General features: G+C 39.7%; 1 protein-coding gene across 2 annotated transcripts in view; it reads right to left on the reverse strand.

Moving 5' to 3' along the window:
- Nucleotides 1-5,468: 5,468 nt before the first annotated feature.
- The window catches only part of LOC124711376 (snRNA-activating protein complex subunit 3-like), a 64,575-nt gene continuing 47,966 nt past the window's right edge, over nt 5,469-22,077 (reverse strand). The window contains exons 5-6 of one of the 2 annotated variants that reach the window (XM_047241427.1): nt 17,515-17,622; nt 5,483-6,109 (exon numbers count right to left, since the gene is read on the reverse strand). In XM_047241427.1, the coding sequence (XP_047097383.1) occupies nt 5,962-6,109; nt 17,515-17,622 (256 nt within the window). In that variant the 3' untranslated portion in view covers nt 5,483-5,961. Of the gene's footprint in view, nt 6,110-17,514; nt 17,623-22,077 lie in introns of both variants that reach the window. The other variant, XM_047241428.1, reaches the window with a different exon arrangement.

Below are 22,077 nucleotides of genomic sequence, written 5' to 3' on the forward strand. Positions count from 1 at the left end.
TCTGACCCTCCAGCACTGACAGTTATGGCACGAAATGTGTGAATGTGCCAGTTGGTGATACGCAATCAGTATATTAACCCATTAAGTGGGCAATTTGCACACATGCATCACTGCGTACTGTTCTCACTACACATAAAAGTTTTTCTTCATATTTTCGTTGTTGAATTTAAATTTATATTGGGCGGAAATGAGTAAAATATATTCCATAAGTTAACAAAACTGCATTTTCGCAATATTACAAGTCGTTTTCAGTGTGAAACATTTTAAAACAAGGTGCTACACACAAGGGAACTTCACATTCTGCGCACCAGTGTGAAGTCTCTTTGCATAGGCCTTTTCTTGTGCACACCACACACCTCCTTGTTGGCCTTTTCTTCGTTGTGGGCAGCAGAAGGGTTGGAAAATGCCTGGCTGCAATGCGTATTGCTTTCGGTGTTCGAGGTGGGTGTCCTACTGATGTCCTGTGTTGCGGCAAAGATATGGTCAACTGTTCGCCACGACTAATCGTGAAGCCCAGTCTACTTTGTTCGTCACCATGCTTCTTGTCGAGATGTATGCATTGAAGCATGCAGTGTCCAACAAGTGGCAGAAAAGCTTCTGATAATATTTTTTCAGCCTGCTCCTGGCCATCTGGCAGTTTTGTAACAGAAAATCACACCTATCCATGCCCCCCATATTCCTGTTGTAGTCAACAACAACGTGTGACTTTCGAACGATTCCCTTCTTCAAGTTTACATTTAAACATATTCAGTGTAATGTAAGGTGCTGACCATAACAACGTCTCTTGTCCTTCCATTTCACTACCATTTGCTTGCCTCTGAACCCTGTTATGCACTCCCCTTTCTTCAGTTTTTTTTTGTTGTTTTTTTTTTGTTTTTTGTTTTGTTTTTTTTTTTTTTAAGTCAGGGAACCCCTTCCTGTCTTGCCACATTGTGCCAACAACGTCAGTGTTATTGCTGGTTAGTTTGTCCACCAAATCTGGACTGGTGTACCAGTTGTCAAGATAAATGCAGTGGCCTTTCACAAGTAGATCACGTGCAAGTGTTATTGCTGGTTAGTTTGTCCACCAAATCTGGACTGGTGTACCAGTTGTCAAGATAAATGCAGTGGCCTTTCACAAGTAGATCACGTGCAAGTGTTATTGCTGGTTAGTTTGTCCACCAAATCTGGACTGGTGTACCAGTTGTCAAGATAAATGCAGTGGCCTTTCACAAGTAGATCACGTGCAAGTGTTATTGCTGGTTAGTTTGTCCACCAAATCTGGACTGGTGTACCAGTTGTCAAGATAAATGCAGTGGCCTTTCACAAGTAGATCACGTGCAAGTGTTATTGCTGGTTAGTTTGTCCACCAAATCTGGACTGGTGTACCAGTTGTCAAGATAAATGCAGTGGCCTTTCACAAGTAGATCACGTGCAAGTGTTATTGCTGGTTAGTTTGTCCACCAAATCTGGACTGGTGTACCAGTTGTCAAGATAAATGCAGTGGCCTTTCACAAGTAGATCACGTGCAAGTGTTATTGCTGGTTAGTTTGTCCACCAAATCTGGACTGGTGTACCAGTTGTCAAGATAAATGCAGTGGCCTTTCACAAGTAGATCACATGCAAGTGTTATTGCTGGTTAGTTTGTCCACCAAATCTGGACTGGTGTACCAGTTGTCAAGATAAATGCAGTGGCCTTTCACAAGTAGATCACGTGCAAGTGTTATTGCTGGTTAGTTTGTCCACCAAATCTGGACTGGTGTACCAGTTGTCAAGATAAATGCAGTGGCCTTTCACAAGTAGATCACGTGCAAGCTCCCAAACAATCCAAGAGGTTATTTTTTTTGTCTGGATAGTGGCTTCCATAGTTAGTGTCCTTTTCTGTGTAAACAATAAAGTCCCATACATACCCGGAGCTGCTTTCACAGAGTTTGTATAATTTGATGCCAAATCTGCTACACTTTGATGGAATATATTGCCTCCATCCAAGCCGTCCTTTCCAGAACAACAATGATTCGTCAACGGTGATGTTTCTTTCTGGCACATGTAGTGATCTGAATTTATGCCGCAGATGCTCCACAATGGGGAGAATTTTGAATAGTTTTCTGCTGATAGTGCCTAGTGGGTCATACGAGGTATTGTCAGCAAAGTGGAGGAATTTCAGAGACGATGAAACCGCTTTTCACTCATCAGTGTCCTGAAGAAAAGTGTGTCAACTGATTCTCTCTTTCAAAAGTACATATTGTGGTCTGGTTTGTGAAGAATTCCTTGAAATATAAGAATTCTAATAAGTGTTTTTACCTCCTCAGATGTAGTATCCTGCCAACTGCAAACCCTGGAGCATGTGGCTAAATTGGGATGCGAAGCTAGGAACTGTTCTGCATATAAGTTCATCTGTTCAACTATTATTGTGTACGAAGCATCATCCACAAAACACATAAAACAACTCATCACATCATATTGTTTTAGAGGCAGAACAGTACCATTACTACCACTGAACAAGTATTGATTACAAATTGAACTAGAACACACAAATGCACTAGGTGCCATCTGCTGCAGTAGTGTCTCGTCGTCAGATGTTCCTGAATCGAAGTCACTTTCACTAGCCTCTACATCTGTGTCTTGAAAACTTTCAGAACTGTCACTGAAATTGTCACTTTCTAAAAGCAGCTGCTCAATCTCCGAATCTAATAAACAACTTCTTTTCGCCATTGCAAAAGATCACTCACTAACCTGGCGGTAAACACAGACAAAAAAGGTGTGCTTTTGCGGCTGCTTCACTGGACACATACTGTCGACGCGCGCTCGAGTGGACAATGTTGTAACTAACCTATAACACGCTGTGTTGCCCGACGAGAGCTACCATCTAGTGGACGAAGCTCAACTAATACCACAGTGTCAACGTCATGCTGATAACTCATCATCCCCACTAGCTACTAGCCACAAAATGCAGTGGATGGATATATCCACCAAACCCACTGTGAATTAGCAGAGCGTCTATGGATATATCTGGCATGCCCACTTAAAGGGTTACGAACCCTTACAATGAAGACATTACAGAAAGGGGCTGCCATATTTGGACGTACCCGTGACCACATTGTGAACGAAATAGCTAAATCTGTTGGTATATCAATGCAGATTATCCAGTGTGTCTTCAAGAAATAGTGTACCACTCGAATCCATGTATAAGAACTGAGGCCATAGAAAGATACAAGCTGACAAGAAGTGGAGAGGAGTGTCATGCCTTGTCAATGCTAATCAGCTCTTAAACTTCTGTGATTGAACACAAGCCTACCTTAACCAGTTCGTAAGTGAGCACTGCAAAGGGAAGAGCATGAATGGCCATTTGGAGTTGGGTATCTCACGGAAGGCCATTGGTTAAAGCATCACAAAGCTGTGGATTTTCAGTAGGCCAAAAACACAGTAAATGGACAATGGCAGACTGGAGGCATGGCTGCCCAATGAGTATTTAAATGTGAGTACATAGTTCAGGACAGAGATGGTTCTGTGTTGTTTTGGGGGTGTTTTATGTGGCCTGGCTCGGACTTATACATTCAAGTACTGGAAATACGAACCAGAATGTTTATTTTAACACTAAAGAGACAGCTTACACTACACTCGTTCGTCCTCTGTTAGAATATTGCTGCGCGGTGTGGGATCCTTACCAGGTGGGATTGACGGAGGACATCGAAAGGGTGCAAAAAAGGGCAGCTCGTTTTGTATTTTCACGTAATAGGGGAGAGAGTGTGGCAGATATGATACGCGAATTGGGATGGAAGTCATCAAAGCAAAGACATTTTTCGTCGCGGCGAGATCTATTTACGAAATTTCAGTCACCAACTTTCTCTTCCAAATGCAAAAATATTTTGTTGAGCCCAACCTACATAGGTAGGAATGATCATCAAAATAAAATAAGAGAAATCAGAGCTCGAACAGAAAGGTTTAGGTGTTCGTTTTTCCCGCGCGCTGTTCGGGAGTGGAATGGTAGAGATATAGTATGATTGTGGTTCGATGAACCCTCTGCCAAGCACTTAAATGTGAATTGCAGAGTAGTCATGTAGATAAGTGACCACGTGTTGCCCGTTACTTACATCTCCACGAGTATTCTGTGGACACTCCAGTCTTCCAATGACAACAGTGATGTTCAAAGGGCAGTGTGCATACATGCCTCATCTGATGAAAACTCAGGAACCCTACATCTCATCTGACGAGCTACATCACCTGATCTTATTCTTATAAAAATGTCTGGGACTACCTTGAACAGCAGGTGAAATGAAGCAATCCACTTCCCCGAAATTCAGTAGCACTAAGGGACCCAATTATCAATGAGTGTCTTCAGTTGGATACAGAATATCAGAAGAAATGTGGGCGCTCTTTCTTGGCGAATTGAGGCCATTATGAAGACTAGAGATGATGTTACATGATGTTATCGTGATGTCTCCTGGGGGGTTACAAGTTTTTGTCCAGTGTGGTTACTTGGCAAGGAGACTGGTCAAGTACATTTTAAAGGAACTGTCTGGGTGTTAACTTACAGTAACTTAGGGAAATTTCAAAAAACTTTAATCTTTATGACCATATTGTGAGCTAACCCTGCACATTCCAAATGTGTACCCAGTGCCTTAACCACTGTACCTCCTCTGTAGATAATATTTTAGGTGTTTAATGAACACTTGTGTGGTTATTACGAATATATGAGTTACAGTAACATTCAACCAGAAATACAGTTCACTGGCAATAAATTCTTACTAAGCAGGAAGCAAGCTAATGATTATATAATTTTAGGTTGTGACATACATTCTAAAATCTGAACACCTCTAGTTGAGTGCTATGTAAATACGTTATTCAGTGATGTGTGTTCTGTAGCAGGCAAACAAGTTTCAGTGTCATGATATTTTTCAAGAATGACCATTTATTTTAGACAGTCTTAGTGTGATCATGAAGGATTTTAGTACTTTGTTTCCCAACTTCTTAAGTTAAGAAAAAATACTGTTCTAGTTCTTCACTTCATTAATTTATCCCTCAGGTCTCCAATCCCTCTCAGTTTCCTCTCAACATGCAAGCAGAAAGAAGCAAGTAGAGATGATGTCAAAACTAAAAGCATTTATAAAATGAGAACTCAACAAAATAATGCAAGACTGAATGTGAGCTATTAGAGTATCTTTAGTAATTTACACAGACATTAATAATTTTGGTGCAAAATGTTACATATTTATAGCACGGAGTGAGGAAAAAAGAACAATATTTGACAAAGATGTTAGGAAACACAATAATATTCCCATTGAAAAATGCCTGTCTGGATATTTGTTTATTTTTGCCATGAGAGGCTAGACCTGCTGAATAACTGGCTTGTTGAAAGAGAACAGAATCAGTGAAGATTTTGATGACATACATGAGAATGACAGAGAGAGGAAAAAGACAATATGGTTGAAGAAACTTCAAACTGTCAAGGTAATAATCCACACACAAAACATTTCACAACTAGATAATTCTAACACTTCACAGACAATTTCAGTTTATTTTATGAGCATAATATGGTTTTACATTATTTACAAGAAAATGAAAAATACTCCAACAGTAAGTTCATTGTACAGTGTTTTTTCCGTAACTTTTCTGTAAAGTACATTATACTAAAATGATGGAAAAAGCAACAGTTCCAAAGGTACACTCCATATTTGAAAGTGTAGTCACATTAAGTTTACAATCAGCCAATAACACTTATCTGCAGATGACTGATATCATATGGCAGCAGACACAAACCAATCTTATGATTGCTTAGTTGCAACTTCACAGCCACATCTGACAATAAACAATGTATACATATGATGGATTCTTCTTATAATACCTGAAATCTGAACTGTTTCAATTACTAGTTTTTCCAACACTAACTCATATTTTATAACTTACACAAAAGAACATTCCAAATTCTGTGAAAATTACAAGGAACAATACAGTGACACCTATTACCATATTCATGCAGCACTGTCAAGCCAGAATGGATGCTCTATCAACATAAACATATGCCTTGAAGTCTCCAACTTTATTGCCACTTAGGTAAAGAAAAGATTCAAAACAAGTAATACAGAGGTAGGTTGTATCATACACCAGACGATCGCATTCCCGGACAAGCCATCTGAAAAAAATGAATGTAATCAGATCACAGATTTTCATGAACTACACATGAAAAAAGAGGAAACTTAATAAAATGAAAAACAAACTGCAGCAAGCAAAGTCTGGCCCCACAGATGACATCATCATAAAATGCAAACTTTCGCAGCTCAAACTGTTCATTATTATTAGATTTTTCTAACTTAACATGCCATGCTAAGACTTCTGTAACAAAAGCTTACACCTCAAGGTAGAGTGAGGAGTCTGTGTTGATGCTGCACACAACCCATGTCATGACAATATGGCATTGGGAAGGGCATGGGAGAATTCTAGTGCGGGGAAGGGTGGAGGAGAAATCAGCTACACAGTTACACAGTGTCAGAATGGAAGTCCACGTAGTAACAAAAAGAATACCCAGGAAGACACAGAGAATGACAGCCTGGAAAAGCAGTGACATGTGATACAGGCAGTGGACAAAAACATGGGAACACCAAAACACAATACTTCCCATGTCTTATACAGTGTAGGAAATCCATTGGCATTCAAAACAGTATCCAGTCATCTAGGAATATATAAACACAAGGTCTTGTATTGTTTTGAAAGGAATCGTATACCATAATTCCTGCAAAATAGAGGCAAGGTCACGTAACAATGATGAAGGTGGCCAGCTATCACGCACACTTCTCTCCAAAGCAGAGCACAATGAAGGTGGCCAGCTACCACGCACGCTTCTCTCCAAAGCAGAGCACAAAGGCTCAATATTGTTGAGATCTGGTGACTGGTGGCCAGGGGAGATGTGACATGTCATCCTTGCGCTCACTAAACCAGCCCAGGATGATGCGAGCTTTGTGAACAGGAACTTGCGATTTTACAACACTGCAACACCACTTGTGTACAAACATTGTACAATGGGATGGACCTGATCAGCCAAAGTGGTCGAATAATTGTTGGCAGTAATTCGACCCTGTAAAGCACATCTACTTCTACATACATACTCTGCAATCCACGTATGATAAATGGTGGAGGATACCTTCTACTGCTATTAGTTAATTCCCTTCCTGTTCCATTCATTCACACATAGAACAAAGGAAAAATGACTGCCTATATTCCCTCATATGAGCCCTAATTTCTATATTTTGTCTTTGTGGGCCTTATGCAAAATGTACGTTGGCGGCAGTAGAATCTTTCTGCAGTCAGCTTCAAATGCCTGTTTTCTCAATAATATTCCTCAAAAAGAATGTCGCCTTTCCTTCAGGGACTCCCATTTGAGTTCTTAAAGCAGCTCCATAACATTTACATGTTGATCAAACCTGCTGGTAACAAATCTAGCAGCCTGCCTCTGAGTTGCTTCAATGTCTTCCTTTAATCTACATGGTGGGCATCTCAAACACTTGAGTAGTACTTAAGACTGGGTTGTATTAGTGTTCTACACATCGTCTCCTTTAGAGGTGACCCACACTTTGCCAAAATTCTCCCAATAAAATAAAGTCAACCACTCACCTTCCCTACTAAAGTCCTTACATGCTTGTTCCATTTCATATCGCTTTGCAGAGTAACACCAAGACACTTAATCGAGGCGACAGAGTGTGTCAAGCAGCACATATGGTATTCAAACATTGCACAATTGCTTTCCCTATTCATCTGCATGAACTTCTATTTTTCTACATTTAGAACTAGTTGCCATTCATCACACAAACTAGAAAATGTGTGTAAGATATCTTGTAACCACCAATCACTCAAATTCAATATCTTTCCATAAATCACAGCATCATCAGCAAAAATCAGCAGACTGCTGCTTGCCCTGTCCATAAGATAACTGATGATACCCTTGTCTCTGAGGAACACTCACTGTCAAAGACAATGTAATGGGTTCTATTACTTAAGAATTCTTTGAGGCACTCACATATCTGGGAATCTACTCCATAAGCTTGTACTTGCTTGTTACCCTTCATCTATGGTCCACAGAATATCATGTGAGGAAAGGGCAAGTTGAGTTTCGCACAAGCGATGCTTTCAAAATCCACGCAGGTATGTGGACAAAAGCTTTTCTTCCTCAAGGAACTGAAAATCTATTCGAGAACCACATGGCCCATGGAATATCACAATATGGCCCAAATCATCGCCATACCTGCGCCATGTTTCTATCTTGGCAGCAAGCAATCTGCATTGTAGGCTTTGGATGGAGTACGCCAGATGAAAACTCAGCCAGAAATTGGAAACAGTATGAAACAGGACTTCCAACCAAGCAACTTTCTTCCACTGCTCCACAGTCCAGGTTTCATGGCTTTTCCCATTACAGGCATTTGCATCACTGATGTGTGGGTTTGCAATTCCCTGCTTACAGAGCTCCCTTCTTGTTGTTTTGGTGCCCACACGCTTCGTGAGTGCGACATTCAGTCCTGCAGTGACTTCTGCAGCTGTCATCCTCTTATTTTTTATCACAGTCCTCATTAATGTTGTGCCTTAGAGGGTGATATTTTTCTGGTTTCCCTGTATCCGGCATAAATCTTTGATACGGTGCCTTCTGAAACACCCAACACTTTCGTTACCTTAGTTACGGAAGCATCCAACATACAAGCATGAACAACTTACCCATGTTCAAATTCACTTAGCTTTTACATAGTGCGCTCATAACCACACCAAACAGTTCCGAGAACAACTGACAGTTACAACTGAGGCCATTTGTGCCATTCATGGTTGAATACAATAGTGTCAACTGCAGGCTTGGCTAGCATCTGCATTTATGTTCAAGCATCCATTTCTTGTGGTGTTTCCATATTTTTGCCCAACTCTTGTACTTGCTGCTCAATATCACTACACAAATCATGAAGAGCTACATGTGAACTTTATATTTCATACCCAACACCTTAACTCATTTCAGAACATATGCAGGAAAGTATGGAAACAATTTTTTCATAGTTTAAGTGTTCACTATTGTTTCATTCATTGAGTCCTAGAGGATTCATTGTAATGTTCAATATCAAGCTAATAAGTCTTTTTAAGGTATAGGTGCTGGCATCTTCAACCGGCCTTTCTTCGTACTTACAGGATTTGAAGAGTAATTTTCTAATGGTGTAAGCCACAATACTTAATATAAAAAAGAAACACGCTTTTGAAGACTGGAAAATTTAAAAATAAATCTGAATTAAACACATTTCATAAAAACATTTCAAACCAATAAACAAGTGTTGCCAGTAGCTGAGTTTGCAGCATGTAAGTTTTGTAATCACACAGCTGCCTGCCTGCTTTTCATTAGTAGCAATCTTTTTTTTTACTTTTATTTAAACTCTACATTTATTATAAAATGGAAGTGTTAATTAACAAATACTAAATTCTAATTTGCACTTTTTCGTCTGTGTTTACCACCACGTTAATGAGTGATCTTTTGCAATGGCGAAAAGAAGTCGTTTATTAGATTCGGAGATTGAGCAGCTGCTTTTAGAAAGTGACAATAATTTCAGTGACAGTTCTGAAATTTTTCAAGATACAGATGTAGAGGCTAGTGAAAGTGACTTCAATTTTATACAGACATGTGAAATGCCTTATTGTTAAATGAAACTAGTTACACACATCAATCACCATAAATAGAAAGTACTCCATTTTTTATTTGATGTTTTGTACTTTTGTACCAAATTTTAATTTACTGTGAAAGCTTAATATGATCAATAATTAAAAATAAAATGATGTAATTTTAATACTGAAATATCCTTATACATTTATTACATATCATCTCCATTGGATGATAAATATAGAATTAAGAAAATCCTTGTTGATTTTTTGGGTCATCAGTCTCCTGAAGGTTTGATGTAGCCCACAGCAAATTTCTCTCCTGGACAAAACTCTTCTTCTCAGAGTAGCACTTGCACCCTACATCCCCAATTATTTGCTGGATGTACTCCAATCTCTGTCTTTCCCCTCATGTTTTTACCCTCTACAGCTCCTTCTAGTACCATGGAGGTTAATCCCTGATGTCTCAATGCAAGTCACATCATCCCGTCCCACCTTTTTGTCAGTGTTTTCATATGTTCCTTTCTTTGCCAATTCTGCAGAGAGCCTTCTCATTACCTTATCAGTTCACCTAAACTGCAACTGTAGCACCATATTTCAAACACTTCGATTCTCTTTTGTTCTCACTTTCCCACAGTCCATAATTCACTACCAGAAAATGCTGTGCTCCAAACATACAAGAGTTGTACCAAATGTAAGATTCCTATATCTTTTACAAACAGAAAACATTGTTTATGTTTATTAATTTATACATCGTTGAAAAGCTTCCACTTTTGTCTATTTTTCAACATGGTCTCAATTTTTCTCAACACACTTTTGAAGACAGTGTATTCCTAAGTCGAAGAAATCACCTGCCAACTCTATGAGGAAGCATGTGACCCCACTGATGAGGTTGTTTGTTTGTTTTGCGGGTTTAATGAAACACTCGCCTTTCATCACCTGTGACAAGAGAGTCCAACAACTTTCCTTGTTACCTGCCCCCCCCCCCCCCCCCCCACACACACACACACACACTGTTGAGGAAACTTGCAAGCACAGTCAAAGCGTTGCTACTTATGTCCGTCAGTCAGTATTCAGGGGACCCAGCGAGCACACCTGTTGTGATAACCCAACGTTTGTGTTAAAGTTCTTTCAATTGTGCTGTGGGAAGCTTCAGAAATGCGTTCAACAAGTTCACGGGCAGTGACCCTGCGATCTTTGAGCAGCTCACTGTTGATCTGGACAATCACATCCGAAACCAGCAGTCTTCCACTCCGTTCTTCATTGTAAACTTCCGTGCGACCCTCAGCAAAAGCATTTGCTGATGTGCTGAACGAACATGCACTCTTCACCATAAACCTCAGTCAGCTGTCGATGAATCTCCAGGGGCAGTAGCTTCCTTGTGTGCAGAAACTGCATTACTGCTCGAACCTCGCACTTGGCGGGAGCGGCGATCAACACTTCCATATCTGATGGCTCCAAGTAAACACTGCACAATGTAGCAAATTGCGGATGGGCAGACTCGAGAGTGGGGGAAGCACTGCGCATGGCACTGTTGTCGGATTTAGCCTAGCACCTTCCCTCGAGGCTGTAGCTCATTGGGAACCTTACTTTGGTACAACCCTTGTACTTTCTCAGAAATTTCTTCCTCAAATTAAGGCCTTTGTTTGATAATAACAGACTTCTCTTAGCCAGAAATGCCCTTTGTGCGTTTGTCATTTTGCTTTCTATGTCCTCATTGCTTCTTCTGTCATGACTTATTTTGCTTCCAAGGTAGCAGACCTCTTTAACGCCATTTACTTTGTGATCCCCAATCTCATTTTAAGATTCTCTCTGTTCTCATTTCTACTATTTCTCATTACTTTTATCTTTCTTCAGTTTTACTCTCAATCCATATTATATACCCATTACACTGTTCATTCCTTCAACAGATCTTTTAATTCTTCTTCACTTTCACTGAGGTCAGCAATGCCGCCAACGAATCATATCATTGATGTGCTTTCAACCTGAATATGAAACCCACTCTTGAACCATTCTTTTATTTCAGTCACATCTTTTTCGATAGATTGAACTGTTGGGACAAAACACTGCATCCCAGTCTTACACCCTTTTTAATTCGAGCACTGAGAATCGAACTACAACTATGCGACTGTAAGAGTTACATTCTATGCATTCAACTGCTAGTAAAAAGAAGTTTAGTTTTACTGCTTTAGAGAACTTATGTCTGGAAATTGACCTTCAGATTCAGTTAGATATGAAGAAAACTGAAGAAATGCTGTGTCAGACCGACCCAACAGATATACAGTATCCACCTAAAATATTACTATTCTGATTTAGTAGATTGCTCATAGTATGGGTTGACAAAGATTTCTTTACAGCAGTACATCAGTAATATACAGCCCAGGTAAGCAACACGATGTATCATCGATGCTCCTGAAAAATGCTGTGTTCCACAACTAAGAAAGTTATGTTGTATGTGCCACACATGTTATATGTGCCACACATTACACACCAACACTGACACACCACAGTTGCACGCCCACTATTTAAACACTTTCTGTTCAAACCCCGATGGTTGAATGGACATCTGTTGTTTACAGTTGTTAGCTCATGCTGCCGCAGTAGTTACTGCACCGACATCTCCTATATGCCGGAAATTAAATCAGTCTCTGAACTTTTTGGATGAATGATGTTAACTCCAATGCTTTTTATGACTGTTTCAGACTCTGGCATGTCATTGTGAATGTTTTGGCAACTTATCACTACAATTTTAATCATTTTGTCTGTGGAGGCCATTTATTTGAGTTTTACACTAATACTTTGGAGTCTCTTACAGCAATCATTATCTGGATAAGATGGAGAGTCACCAAAGCTGAAACACCCTTGTGCACATGCCACACACTTTCAGCCACCTGTCTTCTGATGTGTAGTGCACCCCTGACCCATTTGAAAGAACCCTTAATTCTCATGGCCCAGAAAGTAAGTCTAGCATGTCACAGAACCTTCAAAGGTTCTGGTTTAAGACTTCTACTCAGTTGAGATCTGAAGGGACCCATCAGCCTCTTCAAGATGTTGAAAGATGCCTCCAAGTGTACACACAGAGTGTTCAAGGTTGTCTTTCCCATCACTTGCTGCCAATTCCCTATGGAGTGCCAATAATCATATGTTTCAAGTGCCTTCGGCACTTGCTTCCTCATCGCAGAACACATCAGGCTTTCCAGCAGGTGAAGTCTGCATCATTCGCTGATTTCCATTTTCAATGGTTGGTTAGGGGGTTGGGTGTAATACCTCGAGTTCTCCCCAGTTCCTGTCTACCATGTTCAGGCTGCCTAGATCTACCACTGACACACCACTCATAGTCAGGTGAATGAGTTGTGATAGACGTTTTAATTCTAGGAGAGGTGACAGAGTCTAAGGGAGAGGACAGTACCTGAGGTACCTTCAGTAGCTCCAATACCTGGTCCTCAGTAGTTTGTTCAACACATGCGTTTGATGCAACTTTAAATTACTTAACAATGCTCACACAGATTTCCAACTGCTTATGATTGGAGATTAATATCAAACAGTAGAAAGTCTGAATACTCCTTAACTATGTCACTTGCTGACTTACACTCTCCACCTAATCAGCATTCATAGAAAACAAGAGAATTTGGTGGTTTATGTCACATGACAGTCTAACAAACCTGAGCAAATTACACTTCCGAAAAGGAAATCTTTCTGTCACCTCTGCAGCTGGTGCTTCAGAGTAAGTACCAAATATGCCACACTGAAATGGGTACACGGACCGAAAGTTTTATCCACACCCTAATTAGGAGGGCATTGTGTTTCACTGGTCTGGAAAAACAAATGTGCAGTTCACATATCAAAAAGGAATTCTGTGGAACAGGGCATCTTACAGTGGTACCAGCCAGCTTATGCAAGAAGACAAGCCCATGACTCTGCCAACACTGTTACACAATCACCAGCACTAGCCATGCTGGTGCCTGAAGCCACTGAGTTACAAACCCATCACCCCAACCCACAGTGTCTCAGCTGTCATAGTCCAAGGAGTAAAATAGTTAGATCCTGCCAGCATAACAACCGTGTCACACAACTAGTACTATGAGTGTAAAAACCACAAAGTGCATTGCTTTTTCAAATACACAGTCAATTCAAATCAACTTAAAGACAGCAAGAAATTTCTTTGTTTATAGATAGTAATTTATAAATAATTTTAATTCACTGAACATCTGGGATCAATATAAAATTCTGTGCCAAAGAATCAGTCTGAAAGTTTTGGTACTTCCCAAGATACTGCTGCTGTTTTATTTCCAAGAAATGCAGTTTGGAGAGGTGCTCACTGCTAGTTAATTGACTACTATAATGGCTCACTATTTGTTTTACTGTATGGATAAGACAGAATCAGTAATAGTGCTAAAATACATATATTAATATACATTTCTTTCATAATTTCAAGGCATCAGGAGAAAATGAATGCAGTGGGTGGAACGTAAGTCACAGGCTTTTCGTAACTTCATCTTCCGAATGACCTGCATGCCAATGATGTAATGTATTCAGAAATGAAATAAACGTTTGTCTGGATGACTGGTAATAATGTCTACTGATCTAGTTAATAGAACAGCCTATTTGTTGGCACTGCATGACAGAGTAAATGGTTTTGATAACTACTGAGCAAAAAACTGTGTGTGTTCCAATTTTGACAGCAAATGCTGGAGATTTCATATTGTAACTGGAAACATACATAGTGGTACCAATCGGACTCTGAAATGAAGAAACAGTTATCTTAGGAGAAGTCCACCCGGCAAAAACGAGAATTGTGGGGAGAGAATAGTATGCACATTATTTGCAACAAGTAGCTAAATCACTACCACTGTTGTGGATGAAGGTAAGTTCGATATTCAGCAATTTCCTCCCCCCACTCTTTTCTTGCACAAAGCAAAACATCTGGAAACAAGTCTCAGAGTGATCCTGCTCTAGCATGACAATGTGCAAGTTGACTGTGCACAGTAGTATTTTACTACCTTCTTTCCCTTTCTCTTTAAACAGATCATCTGATGACAGCTTGGTAGTAAGTCAAAATCTGGGTGGTTGATGGTAGTCAGTTGTTTTCCTCTGTAGCAAGGCCAAATTAATCCACTCAATCGGGATGGATCAAAAATAAAACATGGAACTGAATTGTGCGACAGTCATGTACTTTTGATATTCACATACTATAGTTCAATTCTTTTATCTTGGCGGCTCGCGCATGCCCGCGCAGACGCGGGAGATTGCTGCGTTGCCAGTTGCATACGACGCACGCGCCAATAGAAGCAGCGCCATAGTATAGCATAGTTCGCAAGCTTACGTGTAGGGGGGGAGAGTGCAGTTCATTTCAAGTAAAGCCACCACGGCCGCATTAACCCTTTCGCTGCTACAAAGACGTGCTCCCTGCATTCCGCGCTGTGCGCTATTTTGTCACTGCACTGCTCACCTGTGCAGACACATCGTGTTCCAACTGCTTTGACACACTTATCAATCGATTCCACAAAAACTATTTGGCCCAAAAATTAGATTTTTACATATCTTCTTGACTGATACCTCCCCCCCCATAAATGACTTAATTTTGTTTCGATGTTCAACGCAGTTATTATGCAGCATTAAATATAGTAAACCATTGCACGAAATTTTGAAGAGTTTGCAGAGGTAAAAGTCCATAGAGTATACTTTCCGTATGATTGATTTTAGTTGCCACAATGTTGATAATGAAATGTGGACAAGATACCTAAATTTCATATAAAATTTACTATATAACAATAGCTCATTTAAGTACCACATAGGTGTCGTATGTAATATTGAGAAATATTCAGTCTTTCGCCACTGTAACAAAAGTTTTATTTACACTGAGCACGTTTGGCTTTATTTTAAAGCACTTCAATCAATCAATCAAAAGGAAGTAGACAAAATACATTAAACAAAACTGTGGAATTACAAAAACATTAGGACTTGAATATACCGTCTATCAGAGAAGTGCTCTGAGCTATGTCAAATATAATTTTTGTGTGTGGCACACACAAACATCATTTATTTGCTAAAACACTGATCTGCCAACACAAACGTTGAATATTGTGTTACTGCAGCACGAAAGGTGACTTGGCAATGGAGGAGACAAAATACTGTCCACTGAAGATGCTTCAAAAGAGAGAAACGCGTCTGGTCTAAATAAGTCCCTTATTACAGTTGCAGAAGAGGAATATATTTCAGTACCGTTGGTAAAACTGCTACTGTGGAACAAAAACGAGAAAGAGAACATGAGTACCATTGTGTATGTGCCATACCTTTCCTAGATTGAAGTGCTTTAAAATAAAGCCAAATGCGTCCGGTGTAAATAATACTATCATTACAGCCGCAAAAGACGTAATTTCTCAATATTACATACGGCACCTATGTCGTAATTAAATGAGATATTGTTATACAGTAAATTTTATATGAAATTTAGGTATCTTGTCCACATTTCATTCTCATCATTGTGGCAACTACAATCGACCATACGGAAAGTATACGCTATGGACTTCTACCTCTGCAAACTCTTCAAAATTTTGTGTAATGGTTTACTACATTTAATGCTGCATAATAACTGCGTTGAACATCGAAACAAAATTAAGTCATTTATGGGGGGGAAGGTATCAGTCAAGAAGACGTGTAAAAATCAAATTTTTGGGCCAAATAGTTTTTGTTAAATCGAATGATAAGTGTGTCAAAGCAGTGGGAACACCATGTGTCTGCACAGGCGAGCAGTGCAGTGATGACAAAATCGCGCACAGCGCGGAATGCGGGGAGCACGTGTGTGCAGCAGCGAAAGGGTTAATGACGAGACAAAGCACTAGAAATTTCAAAAAATTGCATTCAAACGAATATAATTCGTGAAGTAAGGCACTTCGATACTGGTTTTAAATAATGAAAATATTAAGCATCGCGTAAGGTTTGAACTCATAACCTTTCGCGTAGCAGCCCAACACCTTAACCGTTACGCTAACGCACCTTGTCAGACCACGTAATGCCATGAGGAGTATAACACGTCACGCGTAATACTGACAAACACTGTTGGTATGACTATGAATTACTCACACTTCGTCGAAGTACAATAGGAAATAAACAATTACCGCTGTTCTTTATTGTGAAAAAGCGGTTCGTGAGAGTGATACAAACACCTTTCCTTGCTATCGCCTAAATTAGGAGTCTTATTGCTTGTTTCCTTTAATTAATTAATTAATTAATAGAATATTAAGCAATTGGTATAAAGAATGCTTTTTCCAAACTTTCTATAAAAGAATGTCTGCTATCAAGACATTGCTTTTGTTCTATTACTTTATTTATGACTGAACGTTTCTAAAACTGAAGACACTCGTCCATGCTCTGCACTGCAGCCGAGATGTGGCAACGTCGTTCTCTGTTCATTGGCTGACCGTGTTTTGTGACGTCAGATGCGCAGAACGAACCTAAACTCGGCCGCCAACATAAATGACGCGCACTTAATACACGGCAAAATTTAATAGAGCTAAACAAACATTCCACAACTTTAGGTTGCATGCCTCTAATTAATCAATCAAGCAATTAGTTACTGCAAATAAAATGCTTTTGTTACTGAAGTCACTCATTCCACTAAACAAAAGCCATTGAGACATAAGTAAATGAACCAGGAATGTCTGACATACCCAAACACTGTATCACCTTTGATTACATTTTTCATTGTTATTGTATCATTTATTTCCCCATATGTACTACATATGGCTGTTTGAATACACAATTTTGAAAAATGAAGGGCAAATCAAACATGGGAAGTTTTTTCCTAGTGCATATCTCAAATGATTATTTGACAGAGAGCCTTTACATCTACGTGTAAGATATTGACACTGAAGGTAGAACAACAAATCTTAGAAATTTTAAGGCACAATAATGTTCACTTACTTTGCAGTAATTTTCTGGCACATCATGCATGTTTTACACTGCCTCCTGAATAAAGATGTATAGAGTGGATACTTTGCTGACTGTAGGCAGTCAGTTTCATGCAGTAGTCTGAAAACAATATGACACATCAGCAGAAGAAAATCTTTGGAAAAAGTAAAATAGAAGTTTATCATGTGAGAAAGGTGGGCGTATGGTCAATACTCATTTTTGTTAAACACAGTGAATTAACACTCATTGAAGGAATTATTGAACATGAGTCAAAATAAAGCTGAATTCAATCAGGAAACAGTACAATCTGGGAGACAAGCTGTCACTTTTTGACACCACTGGAGAGAGAATATCATCTGTCCTGAACTTTGAAGTTTCCAATCCCAATTTTTTCTTTTGTCACTTTGGCTAGAAAAAGTACGCGATTTCTTCCTTGTTCAATTTACTACATACAGTTTCATTTGTAACAAATAATCTTTCTTTACAATGCGATTCTGTTACCTGGCAGCATCAAGGGTCCATTCGCCTCAGTCAGTCTATAAAATAAGCAATTTTTAATTTTTTTAAGCTAATGAAGAAATTCAAATAAAATTTGAATGAATTACTCCTCAGGCACATTCACATAAAGTAACAGGGTAATTTTTATTTTAATTTACTGAAAACATATAACAAAACTACAGTTTTGTTTCAAACACCCACTGTTTTATTATTTTCCAAATTTCAAAAACTGTGCCATTACTCTGCGTGCAATATCCCACAGATTAAGAGAATTGTTTGTTTTTCGATTTCAGATAAGAATTGCAGACTTCAGGACTTCCGTCATGGTCACACCTTATTTTGGACAGGGCAACTTTAACTCCTTGGACAGGGGACTTAACGATGACTTAATTTCTTACAAAATTCTGAAAATGTTGTCCAAGAATCAATAAATAATGTGCAAAGGATTACACGGATCACTTCTATTAGTTTAAAAAATCATAAAAAACTTACTTTATAGGCTGACTGAGGAGTATGGTTCCTTAAAATTTTTACTTGTTCCTATTGTTCACAATGAAAATTTCCAAGGAAAATATTGGAACAGCTGATCATTTCTCATGGTCATCTCTATAAGGTGCTGGAGATGTGCTACTAAATTCAAGAATCAGTAATGTGCGTAACTTCTAATTCGTAGAGAGAAACTTACATTGTGATTCAGATTATACTGCCAAGTGCCCATAGGAATTACTAATACCAGCATCGACGCCTATTTGGCTCAAAGAACATACCGGTCATTGCTGTCTGGCATAAAATTAACATTAGCAGATAAAGCACCAAATTCTATTCTCCAATACTAGGTTTTATTACGGTGCAATCATGACTATGCTAGGATGCAGAGTTAGGCATAGAAGTTCAGGCACACAAAAACAACTTTTAACAGAAAAGAAGGACTGAAATTTGACAAGTTGTGAATATCAGTGCTAAATAAAGCAACCAACACAAACACTTCTGGTGTAGAAGTTCCATAGCACAGGTCACTGTAAATCTGTGATTTTCAGCAATGGTTGGGGGACATCATGATTTATTTTATTTGTTTAGTATGTTGTATGATTACTAATGAATAGTTTAGCAGTTTAGATTAGATGAGAAAGTACAATGCACATTTATTCAACAGTTTACATTGGAAAACCAACTTCCTATGTCTCCTTTGCCCCTGAAAATGTCTTCTGCAGAAAGTGATGGAACTGAGATGTTTAAATGTGACTAGGCATACTGAAGTGTGAGTGAGCGTGTGAGTGTGTTTACGTATTTGGGATAAATTATTTCCCCATAAATCCTGAAGGCTTTTGAGCCACACTTGCACTTGTGTGGACACCTTTGCATGCAGAATGCCTTTGGTTTCATCTCCTAGCTATAGTTTCTCTGTTGTCTGTGTACGTCAATCCCATTTACCAACTGTCTCCTCTTAAAGGAGTTATGTAAAATTAGCTGTGGAGGCCCACAAACCACATGTGGATAGTGGATGTTTACTTTGAGGAGTGTGCCTACGACTGCTGCCCTCTGCCTGTGCGGTAGCAGGTTGTACTCTGGAGATCAACTAGGCCTGTATCCTGCTGTCTTGGTTGGTGGACGTGGGCACATATACAATCCGTAATTCTGATAGGCCTAACATAGGAATTATGGTGAACACTACTACTCGTGCGCGATAAAGGGACTGCCTCGGTTCATGGAAACCCCTGTGCTTTTGCTAATGAATTTTGTCTGCTGTTAGCTGATAAGGCTTACACTACTGGCTGCTGGTTTGGCTGGCAGGATTCTGGTAGTAAGGATGCACCCAAGTTAAAGATTTATAATTGTAAAGGGGCTTCCATTTTACCTCATTCTGTCTGAGATTAGCTGGTCTACTAAGATTCGCTTTTACCTATGCTGCTGCATGTATTTTCTACATTCATATATCTTTAAAAAAATTTTGTCAGTTACGATTAAAAGACTGATGTGTATGTCATAATATATTTGCACTACTGGCCATTAAAATTGCTACACCACGAAGATGACAAGCTACAGACGCGAAATTTAACTGACAGGAAGAAGATGCTGTGATATGCAAATGATTAGCTTTTCAGAGCATTCACAAAAGGCTGGTGCCGGTGGCGACACCTACAACATGCTGACATGAGGAAAGTTTCCAACCGATTTCTCATACACAAACAGCAGTTGACCGGCGTTGCCTGGTGAAACGTTGTTGTGATGCCTCGTGTAAGGAGTAGAAATGCGTACCATCAAGTTTCCAGCTTTGATAAAGATCAGATTGTAGTCTATCGCGATTGCGGTTCATCGTATCATGACATTGCTGCTCGCATTTGTCGAAATCCAATGACTGTTAGCAGAATATGGAATCGGTGGGTTCAGGGGGGTAATACGGAATGCCGTGCAGGATCCCAATGGCCTCTTATCACTAGCAGTCGCATGGCTGTAATGGATTGTGCCGCCACGTCTCAATCCCTGAGTCAACAGATGGGAACGTTTGCAAGACAACAACCATCTGCACAAACAGTTCGACGATGTTTGCAGCATCATGCACTATCAGCTCGGAGACCATGGCTGCGGTTATCCTTGACGCTACTTCACAGACAGGAGCGCCTGCGTTGGTGTACTCAACGACGAACCTGGGTGCATGAATGCAAAACGTAATTTTCTCGGATGAATCCAGGTTCTGTTTACAGCATCATGAAGGTCGCATCCGTGTTGGCGACATCGCGGTGAACGCACATTGGAAGCATGTATTCATCATCGCCATATTGGCGTATCACCTGGCGAGATGCTATGGGGTGCCATTGGTTACACGTCTCTGTCACCTCTTGTTCGCAATGAAGGCACTTCGAACAGTGGACGTTACATTTCAGATGTGTAACGACCCGTGGCTCTACCCTTCATTCGATCCCTGCGAAACCTTACATTTCAGCAGGATAATGCACAACCGCATATTGCAGGTCCTGTACGGGCCTTTCTGGATACAGAAAATGTTTGACTGCTTCCCTGGCCAGCACATTCTCCAGATCTCTCAGCAATTGAAAAGTCTGGTCAATGGTGGCCGAGCAACTGGCTCGTCACAATACGCCAGTCACTACTCTTGATGAACTGTGGTATCATGTTGAAGCTGCATGGGCAGCTGTACCTGCACACGCCATCCAAGCTCTGTTTGACTCAATGCCCAGGCATATCAAGGCCGTTATTACGGCCATAGGTGGTTGTTCTGGGTACTGATTTCTCAGGAGCTATGCACCCAAATTGTGTGAAAATGTAATCACATGTCAGTTCTAGTATAATATATTTGTCAAATGAATACCCGTTTATCATCTGCATTTCTTCTTGGTGTAGCAATTTTAATGGCCAGTAGTGCAGTTACATAAATTCTGCTCTGTTAGGCCCAAGTACTTGGGGGTAAAACTGACTTAGTTGTCTGATGCTATTTTCTTTGTCATCGATGGAGATCCACATGCTATTTGCAACTTATAAGAAACGTCTGTGTGTATGTTATACAATCTGTAACGAATCCAGCAACCACTCAGTGCATGGGCTAATAGTCCAGTAATGGCATCACAAAAGAAACCCCTCTTGCAGAAAATAGGTAGAATTTTTTTTTTTTTTTAAATCTTGTGTATGTAGTCGAGAGTATGCAGAATCCAAGCTTTCAACCTTCTAAACTCTCAGGACAACTCTGTGTGTGTGTGTGTGTGTGTGTGTGTGTGTGTGTGTGTGTGTCAGTTTCAATGCCTGTAACTCAAAAACAGCTACTCCAAATGAAAAATGTGAAGTTAAAGTAGTAGAGCATGAAATTTCATGCTAAAAAAGCACATAGTTTTTTAGTCTTAGGCACTATTAAGCGTTCATACATTGAAAGCCACGGTAATTCCATTTTGTTGTTTTTCTATAAGTCAAAGTTATTCAGTGTAATGAAATTTCCAATAAGAAGACATAACTCTATCCCACCTTCACGTGTAGACGTATCTGTAGATCTCCCTCGATTTACATGTCGTAACCAGCAGAGACTTCTGTTCCTTTGTTATTATTTCCACTGTTAGCTGCGCCCAGTCTTCC

Source organism: Schistocerca piceifrons, chromosome 8 (assembly GCF_021461385.2).
Source record: "Schistocerca piceifrons isolate TAMUIC-IGC-003096 chromosome 8, iqSchPice1.1, whole genome shotgun sequence".
Classification (NCBI taxonomy): Eukaryota; Metazoa; Arthropoda; class Insecta; order Orthoptera; family Acrididae; genus Schistocerca; species Schistocerca piceifrons.